The sequence below is a fragment of the Callorhinus ursinus genome, unplaced genomic scaffold (genome assembly GCF_003265705.2).
Source record: "Callorhinus ursinus isolate GAN/ISIS: 27379988/994484 unplaced genomic scaffold, GSC_fseal_2.0 scaffold19, whole genome shotgun sequence".
Taxonomy (NCBI): Eukaryota; Metazoa; Chordata; class Mammalia; order Carnivora; family Otariidae; genus Callorhinus; species Callorhinus ursinus.
In genome coordinates this window covers 13,513,425-13,529,259 of record NW_027397081.1, presented here as the reverse complement: position 1 = coordinate 13,529,259, position 15,835 = coordinate 13,513,425, and the positions used below count along the sequence as shown (strand labels likewise).

The 15,835-nt window shown below is 43.2% G+C and overlaps 2 protein-coding genes across 4 annotated transcripts in view; both read left to right on the top strand.

Moving 5' to 3' along the window:
* Positions 1-4,643, top strand: part of ZPR1 (ZPR1 zinc finger) — a 9,891-nt gene extending 5,248 nt beyond the window's left edge. For all 3 annotated transcript variants that reach the window (XM_025893533.2, XM_025893534.2, XM_025893532.2), the window contains 5 exons: positions 742-831; positions 1,304-1,414; positions 2,073-2,159; positions 3,316-3,381; positions 4,077-4,643. In XM_025893533.2, coding sequence (XP_025749318.1) covers positions 742-831; positions 1,304-1,414; positions 2,073-2,159; positions 3,316-3,381; positions 4,077-4,211 — 489 coding nt within the window. In that variant the 3' untranslated portion in view covers positions 4,212-4,643. The remainder of the gene's footprint in view (positions 1-741; positions 832-1,303; positions 1,415-2,072; positions 2,160-3,315; positions 3,382-4,076) is intronic.
* A 1,924-nt stretch (positions 4,644-6,567) lies between these two features.
* BUD13 (BUD13 homolog) overlaps positions 6,568-15,835 on the top strand; it is a 29,005-nt gene continuing 19,737 nt past the window's right edge. Inside the window, 5 exon segments of the mRNA XM_025893530.2 lie at positions 6,568-6,756; positions 8,685-8,778; positions 12,779-12,863; positions 15,691-15,831; positions 15,834-15,835. The exon segment at positions 15,834-15,835 is cut by the window's right edge and continues 655 nt beyond it. Coding sequence (XP_025749315.2) covers positions 6,614-6,756; positions 8,685-8,778; positions 12,779-12,863; positions 15,691-15,831; positions 15,834-15,835 — 465 coding nt within the window. The 5' untranslated portion in view covers positions 6,568-6,613.

Genomic DNA, 15,835 nt, shown 5'->3' with positions numbered 1-15,835 from the left:
AGCTCCTTTAGGTGTAGGGTTAGGTTGTGTATTTGAGACCTTTCTTGTTTCTTGAGAAAGGCTTGTATTGCTATATACTTTCCTCTCAGGACTGCCTTTGCTGTATCCCAAAGATTTTGAACAGTTGTGTTCTCATTTTCATTGGTTTCCATGAATTTTTTTAATTCTTCTTTAATTTCCTGGTTGACCCATTCATTCTTTAGTAGGATGCTCTTTAGCCTCCATGTATTTGAGTTCTTTCTCCCCCCACCCCTTTTTTGAGACTCTGTTTGATTCACCTGTCAGAGGATTGGAAGTGTGGGGATGCAGATTTTGACTCTAATAAAAAACTTTCTAGATCTCTCTGTAAATAGAATGTGTTGCCTTGGAGGGTTGTAAATTACCTTTCCCTGAGTGTATTCAAGCATAAACTGTTTAAATTCTGAACCCAGAATATTATAAGGTGCATCTACATGCTGGATGCAGTTGGAAGTCCCTTTGAAGCACAAGAGTTAGTTTTTTTAAAAAAGGTAAATTCAGAGTTTGTTGGCAATTTGGGAAAAGTTTTGGCAGGCTCTTGGCCAGCTCTTGGTGTTTCTGGTTTGGATGACCTGCTGCCACTGTTGGTTTAGAAGGCTCTGTCCTTGGTAGCTGTAAGGGGGCCTGATTGGAGGTGTAAACCCATCCTCTGAGGTCTCCCTGACACCAGGTGAGGATCAGAATCTTCTCTGCTGCTGTTCCTGACTACTGTTGTCTGTATAGGTGAAATCTGGAGGAGCAGTAGAGCCCTTGGGTACCAAGATCACCTTCCATATTACAGATCCCTTAGATCTGACCAGAGATGTGCTCAAGGTAACACCATGCTTGTTAAAGTATCTGTCTGCTTCACATGGGCTGTTTCTATCTAGGGGAAAGTGTCTTTTTTAAATTATATCCTGGGGTTGTGGAGTACCTCCTTACTTCCCTGGGTTTCAGGATAGCAGAGTTAATCCATGGTAGGAAGTATGGTGACCCATAAATTCTCCGATGACTTGGCAGCTTTTTGCCTCCAGTGTCTATAAGGGCCCTTGTCTCTGGCCTCTAATGACAGGATACCTGGCAGCTTGGAGCCATGACTCAGGATGTCCCTTTATTAGGTTGGTTCCATTTCTGTGGTTCACATGATAGGAATGAGCCTAGCTTTAGCTGGAGAGTCCGAGAAGACTGGGGCAGCTGACTTTTTCCCCAAACTGTCAGCAGTGGTATTAATTTGGCATGAGAATTTGGGTTAGCTTTCTCGAAGAGACTCCTGATCTAAAGCTTAATTTGATCTCTCATCTCCTAGTCTGAGACGTGTAGTGTGGAAATCCCAGAGCTGGAATTTGAACTGGGAATGGCCATCCTCGGGGGCAAGTTCACCACACTGGAGGGGCTACTGAAAGACATCCAGGAACTGGTGAGTGGCCCGGGTATAGTGCACGGCTGCTTCAGCAATGTGGCTGTGGGGAAGGGGCTAGAAGGCCTCACATGTCCTAGTTTTTGGAGCTGTTAACTGGGGGTTTCTTTGCCTTAAAAGCTGATTTGAAAGACTTAAATAGTATTTTGGATTGTGAAGATAAGTTTATGGGAAATTCTGAATGGAAACTCCCAGTCCTGCCTCTGGGACAATGTAGATATTTTGTGGTTTTTGGGTAAGCCACTTACTTCACCGTAAAATGAGGGGAGGAGGGTCCTTCCAGCCCCTGAAACTCCCCAGCATATATATTTGTGTGTTGACTTAGCACATATATTTATTTTCTTGAATAATTTCACTTAATTGATACCTAGTTGTCAGGCATTTTGTCTTTGTAAATTATACTTTACTTTGCATTTCTCCTTCAAATGAGAACTAGAGTTCCCCCTGGAAGGACATTTTTATAGTTTTTGTTTTATATTGCCAGTTGTCATCTTGGCAGATGAATCTCTGTGCTCTTAGCAGTGGCTACCTAGGTCAGAAAGGTGGTGTGGAGACAGAGCTTCCCTGGCTGGGCACCCTCCTGCCATTTCCCACCAGCTTTATGGTCAAACCTAAGAAACAGCCAGTATTTTAGCACTTTGGATGCCGTTTATTGCAGGTGACCAAGAACCCTTTCACACTGGGTGACAGTTCCAATCCTGGCCAGGTGGAGAAACTGCAGGAGTTTAGCTGGAAGTTAGACCAGGTGAGATGATTCTGGCCCTTCAGTACTTGTGGTCCTGGGGTGCCAGTGGGCGAGAGGCCACCTGCCCTGTCCTGCCGCCTTCTGAACATCTAACCAACATTGGGGATTCCCCTGGTTTCCGATGTCCCATGTACTCTTTCTTGGTTTTCTCCCTTATGTTGTGGGAGTCTCTTCTCTAGTAGCTTCAGTTGGGTTTTTCATTTCCACTGACTTCTTTTCCAAGAGCTTTCTTTTTTTGGTCTTTGAGTACTCTCCCTCCTTCCTTTGCTAAATAGCATCCTGTTGTTTTAAGGATGTGGTATTTTTTTTTCTCTTGAGAATGTTAATGTTGGTTTTTCTTTTTTTTGATGTTTTATTTTCCTTGCATAGTTTCCATTTCCTTTTTTTTTTCCCCTTTTATTATTAATTTTTTAATAAAGTTTCCATTTCCTTTTAAGTTGTTTTTTGTTTGCTTGGGTGTTTTTTTTTTTTTTTTTTTTTGCTTGTTTTTGTTTTTCCATTTAACTTTCTGTCTTTCAAGGTTGGGGCTTTGCTCACATGTCTGATAGTCGTGGAGTTGAATCTTAATTCACGTCGGGCTCATTGTAGGGGGATTTAGCTTAGCCATTTTGTGGAGGTAACCCCAGTGCCAGAGTCCTTAGGTTTTTCCTCTTGGGCTGCTCAGATTCCCATCAGCGGGTGTTCTGTTTCCTGGCCTGAGGAGGAGGACTTGGCTGCTGGTGTTCTGAGAGCTGTGTGTGGGAAGAGAGCTGGGTGTGTATGTCTGTTTACAATAACAACACATTCACTTAACCTTCTGTCCTTGCTGCCTTTTCCTCCATCCTCAACTGGGCGGGCGCCACCTAGGCCTTAGCCTGCAGTGGTGGTGGCTTCTCCACGGATTCCTGCAGTTTTCTGCTGGGGTGGGGGAAGGGCATTTGTTCGCCTGTGTGCAAGGGAGAGGGGGTGGGGATGTCAGGTTGCTTCTTAAGTAGGTTTCATACAGTCCTTATTTTAAGTCTTCTCCACTCCACTTTGAGAGGTACCTTATTTCAACAGTTTCTGAAACTTTTGGGGTTTCTGCCATGTAAATTGGGTTCGTCCTTGTCTGGCAGACACAGCCCCTTCCTACCCATGAGCTATGTAAAATTTATGTGCTGTGTTCTCCCTCCTTTAGATCCTTCAAGGTAACATGAAGGCCCACTTTATTATGAATGATCCAGCAGGAAACAGCTACTTTCAGGTACAGAAGACCTTTCCTGATAGTGCACGGAGATGTATTTTCTGACCTTCTTTGAATATGTGTCATTTCTCCAGAAACTGGAGACTTGATTCTGAATGAACTGCTCTTTATCAAGAAACCTTAGAATTTGAAACATAAGGAAGTATAGGGGGAGGTGGGAGGGATTATAAGTGTGTGTTGAGAAGGGAAAAAAGATACTCCTAGACTCTTCCTCTCTCTAGTCCAGCTCTTGTCCCCAGCAGTGGAATTGTCATTTTGAAAATCTAATTGTGGAGTGAGGAGAAATGGTGCCTTGTCCAGAGGCTGAAATAGGAAACTGGAGAGGCTTTCAGCTGACTGGGGAGATATTCTGGGGATTTATAATAACTTTAACATTTATTGGGCAGTTATTATTGGTCAGGCAAAACTGTTTAAGGTCTCTCTACGATTTAGACTATCATAGGAAGGTGCAGTTAGGAAGTTTTTTAGGCAGACTGTTTCCTAATTCTGCCTAGGGCTGGACAGTCCCATTCCTGGGACTCTTGGGCTCTGTTGCTGCTTGCCAGTTGAGCCTAGCTATGGGGAATTGGGAGGCCTTTAGAATAAAAAACGTTAAGTTTTTGGGAAAGTGGGAGTAGGAAGCCACCTGCTGGTGGTGGGGGGGGGACAGGTAGCTGGGTGGCACAGGCACTGATTGTCTGTTCTTGGCCTTACAGAATGTGTATGCACCTGAAGATGATCCTCAGATGAAGGTGGAGCATTATAAGCGCACATTTGACCAAAACGAGGAGCTAGGGCTCAATGACATGAAGACAGAGGGCTATGAGACAGGCCTGGCCCCACAGCGGTAGCGACGGGTAGTTCCCGAGCCAGCCTCCAGTGCTGCTTAGACTGAAGGGTTATTTATTACTGTCGGGAAAGGCTGGGGGTATCCTCAGCCCCCATGTGGTCTGAGAGATGTGGGTAGTTTTGTGAACAGTTTGTGATGGAAGTGCAAGCCTGTTTACTTGACTGTATTTTGGAGGTTTTGAATTGGCCTGGGAAGAAACCCAGAAATGAACCATGGTGCATGTCATTATTCCTTTTTTTCCTGTCACCTCTACTCTCCCTTCACATAATGCTCTCTCTAGGGTTGGAACTCTGAAGATGGAAGACAGCTACATCGGGAGTTTGGGAGTTGGCTGGGGAATATAAAATACTGGCTTTCAACAGGAAAAGAGTCTTCTGAGGGGAGGGAGTCCAGCATAGCAGAAGAAGCTCTCATTAAAGTGATGGCTTTCCGTCAGGACTGGCCTCTGAATTTACTCTGTCCTTATTTGATACTATGCTAATAGAATTCAGCCTCCTGAATAAATTTTCCCCAGTGTAGTCAATTTGGGGATTGGAGCTGGCATTCATTCATTCCTTCAGTAGATATGTGCCAGGTACACCACAGAACTGAACAAAATAAAACCCTTGTTCATGGAATTTAAAGTGAACTTTTGAGGTCAAACCCATAGTTCTTGCATTTGCTTTATTCGATGCAGCTAACAAATAGAGGGCAAAGCTCAGTGCCACCCTATGAGGTACACAGGGTTGGGATCTGAGCGTGGGTCTTTTTTTTTTTTTTAAGATTTTATTTATTTATTTGACAGAGAGATAGAGCACAAGTAGGCAGAGTGGCAGGCAGAGGGAGAGGGAGAAGCAGGCTCTCCGCTGAGCAGGGAGCGGGACATGGGGCTTGATCCCAGCACCCCGGGACCATGACCTGAGTCAAAGGCAGCTGCTTAACCGACTGAGCCACCCAGGCGCCCCCTGAGCATGGGTTTTGTCAGGCCAAGGTTGGGTGTTGATTTGAAAGGGGAGTGGTGGAACTCAAGACAAATAGGAGATGGGTTGATGGGGCTGAGTGGGTACTGGAGCTGAAAGATGAGGTTTTTAAATGCCTGCTGACAGAAGGGTAGTAGAGGCCGGGCTTTGGAGTTCCGAAGTTAGAGAGGTTAGGAGTTAGAGATCCACCAAAGTGGACTAGAAGCTGGCACAGGGTTGTGTTGGGGGGACCTCTGGGGCCCTCCAGCTAGTGAAGCCCTGTATCAGTTCAGTGTCCCCACAAGCCCTCAGAGACCCAACCCAGTCTGCTTTTCTTCCTGGGCCTGAGCTCGACCAGTCAGGATAACCCAGAGGTTGAAAGTTCATGGGTCAGGGCTGTAACATCCTCACCTGTTTTAATATATGTAAATATTTTTTGAGCACGTATTAAATTCTGAGCATTTATAAAGTGTAACAAGCCTTCTTGACTAATATGCTTTCAAACAGTGACAAAAATTTAACATGTTGAGATAAGGGACATATTCGATCTAATATTTTATTTCACAAACTTCGTTTTTACCTTTTGAACTTCACTTTGCTACCTTCTGCTTCCAAGGGTCCCGTTTTGGCTGTGTGAAGTTGGGCAACTTCCTTAACCTCTCCAAGCTTCGGTTTCCTCATCTGTAAAACACGATAATAAAACCACTTGAGAATTTTAATAGTTAAATGAGGTAATTCACGTAAAACTCTTCATGTTCACAAGAAAAGTAGTGTCTCTGCCCTCCGCCTCCCCCCCCATCCAAAACTTGAGAATTAGAATTCAACCTCTCTAGCTTCCCTGGGTTTTTTTTGAAAATAGAGACAGGTCCTTTTCATTGGAAATATCCTAGGCAAAAGGTAGCTAGTTTGGAATTCCTGATTTCCCCTCTTGAATGGTACTTAGCCGATTGGAGCAGTTTCTACCCCGCAACCTAAACACATACGAATACAAATAACTGGTATATACTGTGCGCCAGACGCTGTTCTAAGCACTTCACGCAGTAAAAGTATCATTCCTCGCAAGCATTGAGTTAGGTACCATTATACTCCCCAGTTTGTTAAATAACTTGCCCAGGGTCCTACAGGTAGGAACTTTCGAGCCTGGACTCAAGCTTAGATACACTGTCACTCCAGAACCCACGTTCTTGGCGACATTGGTGCTTCTGGAGCTGCATCATAAGTTGGAGGGGTAGATAGAGGGACAAACAGAAAACGTGCTTGGGCCAGCAGAGGGACAAGGAGTGGGCACAGGACGTACGCGCACTCCTCGTGAGCCTGCAAAAGCGCGCTCCTGTCAGCCCGGGGCAGTTCCACCAGTCTTCGCCACTTCCGGTCCCGGCCCCGCCCCTCCGGGTCCCCGCCGTGCGTTTCGCGTTCAAGAATTTTGTCCCCAGCGCCGAGCCGTCTCCCCGCCCTCACCGCTGCCATGGCGGCAGCTCCGCCGCTCTCCAAGGCCGAGTATCTGAAGCGTTACTTGTCTGGGGCAGGTGCCGGCGTCGACGGGGGCTCTGACTCCGGTCGCAAGCGTCGCAGAAAGCGGCCGAAGCCCGGCGGGGTCGGCGGGAAGGGGTGAGTTGGTTCTGGCGGGGCGGGGCCTGCGGCGGCTCGCCGCCCCTCTCCTCCCCAGCTCCGCCCTCGGCCGGCGCTTCCCCTCTCCGCGCCGCCTGCCCGGCTCCTCACCGGGCTCGTCTGGAGCCCAGCTCAGGCGCCCCGCGCCCCTGGGCGGTATCTTCGCCTTCTCGAGCCGGCTCTAACTTTCATCACTCTTTTCCCGCCTTTATAGCGTTCCGTCCTCTCCCGTAGAGAATGAATGTAGTGTCCTGAGAATAATGGTGGAGCTCACCCAAAGCCTCCGTGTTTGGATATTTAGGGCCCAGAACCTGTTTGTGGGGTTCAGCAATCCTGGGGACTCTGGTCCTGAGTCGGAGACCTATGCTTACTTCCTGTTACTCTTAACAGTGATGCTGTTAACAGTAATAACCAACATTTGTAGTTCTTGTCATGTATCAGAGGCCGTTTTAAGTACTTCAGACGTATATGATTTTAAGCTTCATAATACTACCACGAAGTTGGGGGTGTTATTATCCCCGTTTTTCACGTCAGAAAACTTTGTAGCCCAGTGTACTGGGTTGAATAGTGCCCCTCTCACCATTCATGTCCACCCAGAACCTCAGAATGTGACTTTCTTTGGAAATAGTGCCTTTGCAGATATAATTAGTTAAGATGCGGTCGCAGTGGATTAGGATGGGCGCTAAATCCAATATGACCGGTGTCCTTTTAAGAGGAGGGAAATTTGGACACAAACAGACGTTAGGGAAGAATCACCACGTGAAGATGGAGGCTGAGACTGGACTGGATTTCCGCTGCCACTAGCCAGAGTTTGCCTGGGGCTACCAGAAATTGGAGGAGTCAAGGAAATACCCTCTCCTAGAGCCTTCCCAGCGGGCATTGCCTTGCAGACACCTTGATTTCAGACTTGAAGCCTCTAGAACTGTGAGAGAATATATTTCTGTTGTCGTAAGCCCCGCAGTTTGTGGTACTTTGTTAGGCAGCCCTAGGGAACTATACCCCCAGTTTCAGAGAACAAAGCCATTTCCTTTCCTGGTTTGGTTCTTGCCTATTCTTGCTTTCTGTCTTCCTGCCCTTCAACTTGTGTAGATTATTTGGAGACAGTGCCATGTAGTGAAAATAGCTTGAGCTTTGGAGTAACGCTGGTCAGAGTTTGAGTCTTAGCTGTGCCACTTTGTGGGCTGTGTGGCCTTGGGCAAGATATTTCATCTAAGACTGTTTCCACATCTTTAAAATGAGAGTAATAATGACATCACTTTATGGTTATGATTAGAGATGTATATAGTGATCATGGTTTTTCACATAGAACTGTTCACATCAGGGCAGTCGTTGTTAATTATTTGGACTCACCCATAGTTTTGTCTGTGTAACAAACATTTATTGAATAGTACTTCTTATGCCAGTTACTTCAGGGTGTTGAGGATATCACTGTGAATGAGAAGGCATAGTCCCTATTCTGGTGGACCTTGTAGTTAAATGGGCATACGGGCTTTACACATCTAATTACATAACTAATTGATTTATTTTCTTTGTGAATAACACAATGAAAGTATTCCATGCATGCATAGCAGGGGTTGAGGGAGGTAAGGGGAGAAGCTCAAGGAAGTTAAATATAAGCTAGGACTCTTAAGAATCTTAAGAGTTTCCCATTAAAGAACGAAGACTAGGTCAGGCAGAGGGAAGGAACTGATTATGTGAAAACTGACGTGCTAAGGAATGTGCTCATTCCAGGCACCAAAAGATGGCCAGCAAGGTAGTGAAATGTGGAGGCAGTGGTACAAGGTGAAGTTCGCCCTATAGGCAAAGACTGGACCTTGTAGAATCTTGTAGGATTTTGAGCTTTATCCTAAAATCCATAGATAAGTGTTTATAGTCTGTTACCCAGGAATGGTTCTTAATTTTTTGGTCTTTTTATTTTTCACATTTAGAATGCGGATTGTGGATGATGATGTGAGCTGGACATCTATTTCCACCACTAAACCGGAAAAGGAGGAAGAAGATGATGATGGAGATTTGCCTGTGGTATGTATCTTTTGAGGCTGTGAGGACTTCTCAATCTTGCTTCCCAGTACAGGGTAGATTTATACATATATGTTGAGGGCAGTGACACTTTTCAAAGAGCTGTTTTAAAGTAGTCTTCTTTGATGATGCCTATAGACTGTTTTCTTTATTTATGGAGGGCCTCATTAGCCTAGAAATGGGAACTAATCCCAGAGAGACAGGACTTCTAATTGTAATGTTTACAATTAGCCATGGTTCAGTTTATTGATATGTACCTTAAAAACATTTCAGCTTTAATTAAAGGAAACTTTATTTGTTCCTTTTATTCATTGATTCAACCGGTTTAAAATTGTATATTTTTGTTTAAGTACTGTAGATATGTAGGTTAATAAACCTACAAACCTACCTAGTGTCTGTACTTTAGAGACCATACCCTAAATGGGAGACTGAATTTCAAATTTCAACAATGTGATAAATGGCGGAGAGACATTTCATATATGTACCAAGTGCTATTAGAGCACTGGGGAAGTAGCACATTTTTTTATTCCACTGGGAAATTTTTTTTTTAAGATTTTATTTATTTATTTGAGAGAGAGAGAACACACATAAGTCAGGGCAGGGGTGAGGGCAGAGGGAGAGGGAGAACAGACTCCCAGCTGAGCAGGGAGCCCTACGACATGGGGCTCTATCCCAGGACCATGGCATCATGACCTGAGCCCACTGAGCCACCCAGGCGCCCCCCCCACTGGGAAATTCTATTAGGGATGTAAATACCCGAACTGAGTTTTGAAGGACCAGTAAGAACCAAGTGGGCAAAAGCGTAGGCAAATAATCTTGCGTTGGTTCTGTCATGGAAACCTTACTGAGAAACATGGTGAGAAGGAGAGCTGTTGATAGGCTGTATTGAACTAAAAGGTTGTTAAAATGAATTCCGGATGAGTATATTCAATGTTAGTCCCCAGCATATTCTGTAATACATCTTTTTTTTTTAAAAGATTTTATTTATTTATTTGACACAGAGAGAGAGAGCACAAGTAGGCAGAGCAGCAGGCAGAGGGAGAGGGAGAAGCAGACTTCCCGCCGTGCAGGGACCAGGACGTGGAGCTCGATCCCAGGACCTTGGGATCATGACTTGAGCCGAAGGCAGCTGCTTAACCGACTACTGAGCCACTCAGGCGCCCCTATGGTACATCTTTTAAGAGAAAGTTTATTAGTAATTAGAAGGGAAATAGTGGGTCACCTGGCTGGCTAAGTCGGTGGAGCGTGAGGCTCTTGATCTTGGGGTTGAGTTTGAGCCCCACACTGGGTTTAGAGATTACTTTAAAAAAAGGGCCGGGGGGGCACCTGGGTGGCCCAGTCAGTTAAGCGTCTACTTTTAGCTCAGGTCATGACCCCGGGGTCCTGGGTTCTAGCCCCGCATCGGGCTCCCTGCTCAGCGGGGAGTCTGCTTCTCTCTCTTCCTCTTGCTCTGCCCCTGCTCGTGTGCTTTCTCTCTTGCTCTCTCTCAAATAAATAAAATCTTTAAAAAAAAAAAAAAGGAAGGGAAATAGTGATCCTAGGGGCCAATTAATTTGAGTCAGATCCAGTCACTTAACCTAATTAATGTTTACAACATTTGTTTTTTTATGTTATAAAAGCAATACATATTTATTGCAGAATATTTGGGAATTACAAGAAGGTTTAAAATTTTGAAAAAAATATAATAATCACTTACGCTGTGACTGTCCAGAGGTAATAACTGCTAACATTTGGAGGCATATGTCTTTAATTCATAGATTATACATACTTGTATTTTATTTATTTTTTAAATATAATCGGGATCATACTGAACATATGGTTCTGGAACCTGCTCTTTCATATAATAATATGTTGTGACTACTTTAGTAAGATTTTAAAATACTCTTTGAGGACATGACTTTTAATGGTTGCAACGGTAATTCATTATATATATTAATTTAACCTGTCCTTTTACTGTATGCATGGGTGGTTTTCTGTTTTAAAATATAATGCTTTGAAAAACGTAGAGAAATCATTGTGGAAATCTGTTTATTTCTTTATTCCTATCAAATGAAATTAATAGGTTAGAAAGTATGGTCCTTTTGAGCTGTATTCCCATATTGCTTTCCAAAAGGTGGTACCAATTTATACTCTCCCTAGAGTTGTTTGAGAATGCCATTTTCCCCATTTCTTCATCAATACTAGAGAATTATTTATAACAACAAAAGCAACAGGTTCAAACCTGTGTCTGTTTGGCAGGTGAACAGTGGTATCCAGTTTCTTTGAAAAATAGTGAATAGTTTTTTTTCATATGTTTATTGGGCATTTGTATTTTATGACTTTTTTTGGCATTTTTCCATTGTTTAGAAAATTGGACTTTTAAATTTTTTCATTGTTTTATTTGATATTTATGTAAATAAGAATATATTACTTGTTTTACTGTCATAAGTATTTTTTTATTTGCCTTTTCATTTTTAAGTTTTTGACATTTAAAAATTTTAATTTTTATATAATCAAGTCTATTAATTTTCCTTTATAATACTGTCTTTTGCTCTTACGATTGCCTCAAAACCCGAACAAGGGAGGTGTTAGCCCCACTGCTCTCTACACTGGTTAAAGCAGATCTTGATTATTGAATTCATTTTTGTCGCTGCAAGACCACCACCACCACCAGTAATAATGGCAAAATAATTAGAACAAGCACAATACCAGTGGCAGCACAGAATAATGGGTATAATTTATTGAGCATTTACCACGTACCAAGCTGCTTAGCTTACATGAATTATCTCATTGAATCCTCATAGAACCTTGAGTCCTCCTTCCACAAATGAGGAAATTGAGGTTTAGAGAAAATAATTTGCCAAAGGCTACAGAAATATTAAGTGGCAGAGCTGGTGATTTAGATCTTAGTTTATCTTGCTTGAATTCAAGCCTGTGCTTTCCTATCTCAAAACTAGGTTACTTGAGGAATGATGGTAGGCTCTTGGGAACAGAAAAATAGAAGTGAATTATGACCTGGGTTTGGATTTCGGTTCTGCCACTTGCTAGCTTGTGACATTGAGAAATCTATTTAACTTCTCTGAGTCATAGTTTGTTCTTTATTAGTGTTGAACCTTTCTTTGGAGGGCTGTTTTGAGGATTGAGTGAGATAATGTAAATAAAGCCCAAACACAGTGCCTGGCATGTGGTTGCTACTCTGTAACTAGAATTTATTATACCAGTTGTCTTTGAAAGTCTGTTATGTGGAAAGAGGATCAATTGCATTGAGTCAGAACTAGAGTTAATGGAAAGAAGCTATAGGAAGGTAGGTACAGGTCCAATAAAACTAAAGACTTTCTAGCACTGCCCCCAAATACAATGGACTGTCTTGTAACATAATGAGTTCACTGCCAGTAAATTGGTTCCCTGTCAGGGAGGGACTGGGTGAGTGATAATTTATCAAGGATACGAGAAGATTCCAGATTTGTTTGGGAATTTGGGTGATATGAAATGTGTTTTTATCCCTTAAAGATGCTGTGATTCTATGTACTTCTTAATGACTTCTTTTGGTTGGATTTAAGAAAACCTGTCATTGTGATTACCTGTAACAACAAGAAGTTTCATAATGAGCCCGAAGCCCTTGAGGAGTGATAGGCATGACAGGGAGCCTGCCTGTATCTTCACTCTGAATGTAAAAGTAAAAAGGTAAAAGGAATTTAGCTTTTAGCTTATCCGTGGCGGTTGCGTACCTGGCAGGTTGATAAAGAAGGTTTGTAATGAAGAAATTCACCTTTGGAGGAAAATTGATTAGTCAGACAAAGATCTATAATTAAACTATCCAGGGACAGTCAGATAAACCTCTCGTGGAGCAGACAGAACTGAGGACCACTACATGTTTCTGCATGTTTCTGCATGGCTATTTTGGACTGGCGTGTGCCATGTACATTAGGAATGGGAATGGTCATAGCTTCAGGTTCTTGAAAAAACAGTGCTCCTTGCCTGGGTCCTGTGGATTTTCTCAACACAAGTGTCCTAACTCTGACAGGTGGCTGAGTTTGTGGATGAGCGGCCGGAAGAGGTAAAGCAGATGGAAGCCTTTCGTTCCAGTGCCAAATGGAAGCTTCTGGGAGGTTAGTTTCAACAATGGATAAATTTAAATTTCCCATATATAGGGGAGGCCTTTTTTTTGTTCTTTATACTTTTCTTTTAGAGAAATTCATAGTTTGTTTTAGTGTGTCCTTGATCCTGAAAAATACAGTGTGAAAAAGAATTCAGAACTTCAGAGGTAGCAAGACATGGGAACTGAGAGACCAAGTATCCCATTTTCTCTTATATTTTGGCCATTAGGGTTACTGAAGTCAAGAAGTGACTTATTTGGGGACCTTGCAGTAACCACTCCCCTCAGGCCCAAATAGAGGGCCACTTAGTACATAGATAGGGCTTTGGAGGAGTAAATCTTTCTTTGTTCTTCCTTTAAATATTGGTATTTTGCAGTGCATTATCCTCCACTTGCCCACTCTTTACCCTCTCCTTAGGCTGATAATTTAACTCCTTGTTTAAAACTTTTTTGTTTTTGAGGATTGGGTAAAGGGCATTTGTTTGTCACGTTTGAGCAGAGACAAGCCCTCTTCTTTTTTTTTATTTTTTATTTAGGGGCGCCTGGGTGGCTCAGTCATTAAGCGTCTGCCTTCGGCTCAGATCATGATCCCTGGGTCCTGGGATCGAGACCCACATTGGGCTCCCTGCTCAGCGGGAAGCCTGCTTCTTCCTCTCCCACTCCCCCTGCTTCTGTTCCCTCTCTCGCTGTGTCTTTCTCTGTCAAATAAATAAATAAAATCTTTTCTGTAAATATTCAGTAAATATTTCTTTTTTTTTTTTTTTTTCTTTTTAAAATTTTAAAGAGGGAACAGAAGCGGGGGGAGAGGGAGAAGCAGGCTTCCCGCTGAGCAGGGAGCCCGATGCAGGTCTCGATCCCAGGACCCAGGGATCATGATCTGAGCCGAAGGCAGACGCTTAATGACTGAGCCACCCAGGCGCCCCTAGACAAGCCGTATTTTTATTTGTCTTGGTGTTTCCCCTGCCTGGCATAAACAGGGATCTTCTGAATAGCCATTTAACTCCAGTTTACTCTTGACACATGTTCCTTTTTCATACATGAAGGGTAGAAGAATTAACTCCTAAACAGGATTTGTTCTTTCTGTGTTACACTTTTTGCTTATGTTAATTACTCTACAATTCTGATAAGAAAAAAAATGCATAACCAAAGTGACAGTGACAGTTGGCTATAGGTTAGTGATCACTATTGCCTCAGTTAACTTTTCAGTACATTATTATGTTTTATGAATAAAAAGTTTATTATCAGTATGTACTCTTTTATCAGAATCTTGTTTACTCTTACTATTTTCTGCCTTATCCTGTGGTTGTATTTCCAGTCTTTTCCATAGTCCTTTTTTCAGAGAGAATCTTCTGGTCTCCATATTATAGGTCTAGGAAGTGATACCAAACTGCCCTCAGCCCCTTGCCCCCTTCCCCCCAGATAATTCTTTTTCTTCACTCTCACTGCTTCATCCTGTTTGTCACTGGAAATATCCTCACTGGTCTCTGATCCTTACTTCCTTATAAATATCATTTAATTTATCAACGCATGGATTAGATTTGCTGTCAGGTCTCCCACAGATAGGTGAGTGGTGATTCCAGTCAGATAGGACTATTCCCCGAAGTAAAGGAGTTGACTTGGTTTAATTCATCCACTTAGCAATTATTCATTGGGTATTCATTGGGCCCTACCCAGCATTTGTTTGTATTGGGGCCATGGAGCTCAATGACAAGAAACAGAGGGAGAGGAGAAACTGGATTTTGGAAATGTCCTGAGTTGCTGTAAACATTTCATTCTCTTAGACCTTTGAAAACTGGAAGTTTCAAACTCTTTCCTCAACTACCTATTTTAAAAGATCACACATGGACTCTGGAGTCCGATGGATCTGGACTGGATCCCTCACTACTCTACCACATATTAGCAATATGACTTAATCTTTCTCAGTATCAACTTCTTCATCTATAAAATGGAGATAACAATATTTGTCTTTCAGGCTTGTTGGGAGAATTAAGTGCGGGAATCTATATAAACCACTGGCTTGTAGTAGGTGATTAGGAAATGCTGATCCCTCTTTTTATCTGGTTATCTCCCCCCAGTAAGGAGTACAGGGATGTGGATTAAATAGTTAACAGTATTTCATTTTGATGTGGCACAGGCTTAGTCAGTTTGCCTTTTGAAGGAAGAGTGAATATGAACTGTGTGTTATCTAGTCTGAATATCAGTAGGAGCCTCTGGGAGTTCTGCACAGACACGGTTTTAGGAATAGCATTGGATTGACAGCTAGAGGATCAGGGTGTTAGCCTATCTCTTTATCTTAGTGGCTGTGACTTTCGTTAAGAAATCACTCATCTTGGGCGCCTGGGTGGCTCAGATGGTTAAGTGTCTACCTTTGGCTCAGGTCATGATCCCAGGGTCCTGGGATCGAGTCCCGCATCGGGCTCCCTGCTCCTTGGGAGCCTGCTTCTCCCTCTGCTGCTCTCTCTCTCTCTCTCTCCCTCTGTCTCTCATGAATAAATAAATAAAATCTTAAAAAAAAAAAAAAGAAATCACTCATCTTGGAGCCTCTGATTTCGTGTCTGTGAAACAAGGATACCTGCCCAGCTGGTATAATACAATACCATATTATACCAGCCCAAGGTATAATATGAAAAATGCATTTAAATGGCTTGTTAGGCAAATACAAGAGGTTATCTTTAAGGTATTCAAGAGTGCTGGTTTACTGCCCCTAAGTGGAAGAGCTGTGCAGATGGGATTTCTGAGTAGTTTTGACATGTATGTTGCCAGGGCATCTTTTGAAACTTTGAGTACCAGGGGTGAATAGAGCACCTGTGGGGATGTAACTCTTTGCCCTTTGTGTTTAGGCCACAGTGAAGATCTGCCCTCACACAGACACTTCCGTCATGACTCCCCGGATTCATCTCCCCCCAGGAGGGTCCGACATGACACCCCAGATTCATCGCCCCCCAGGAGGGTCCGTCACGACACCCCGGATTCATCTCCCCCCAG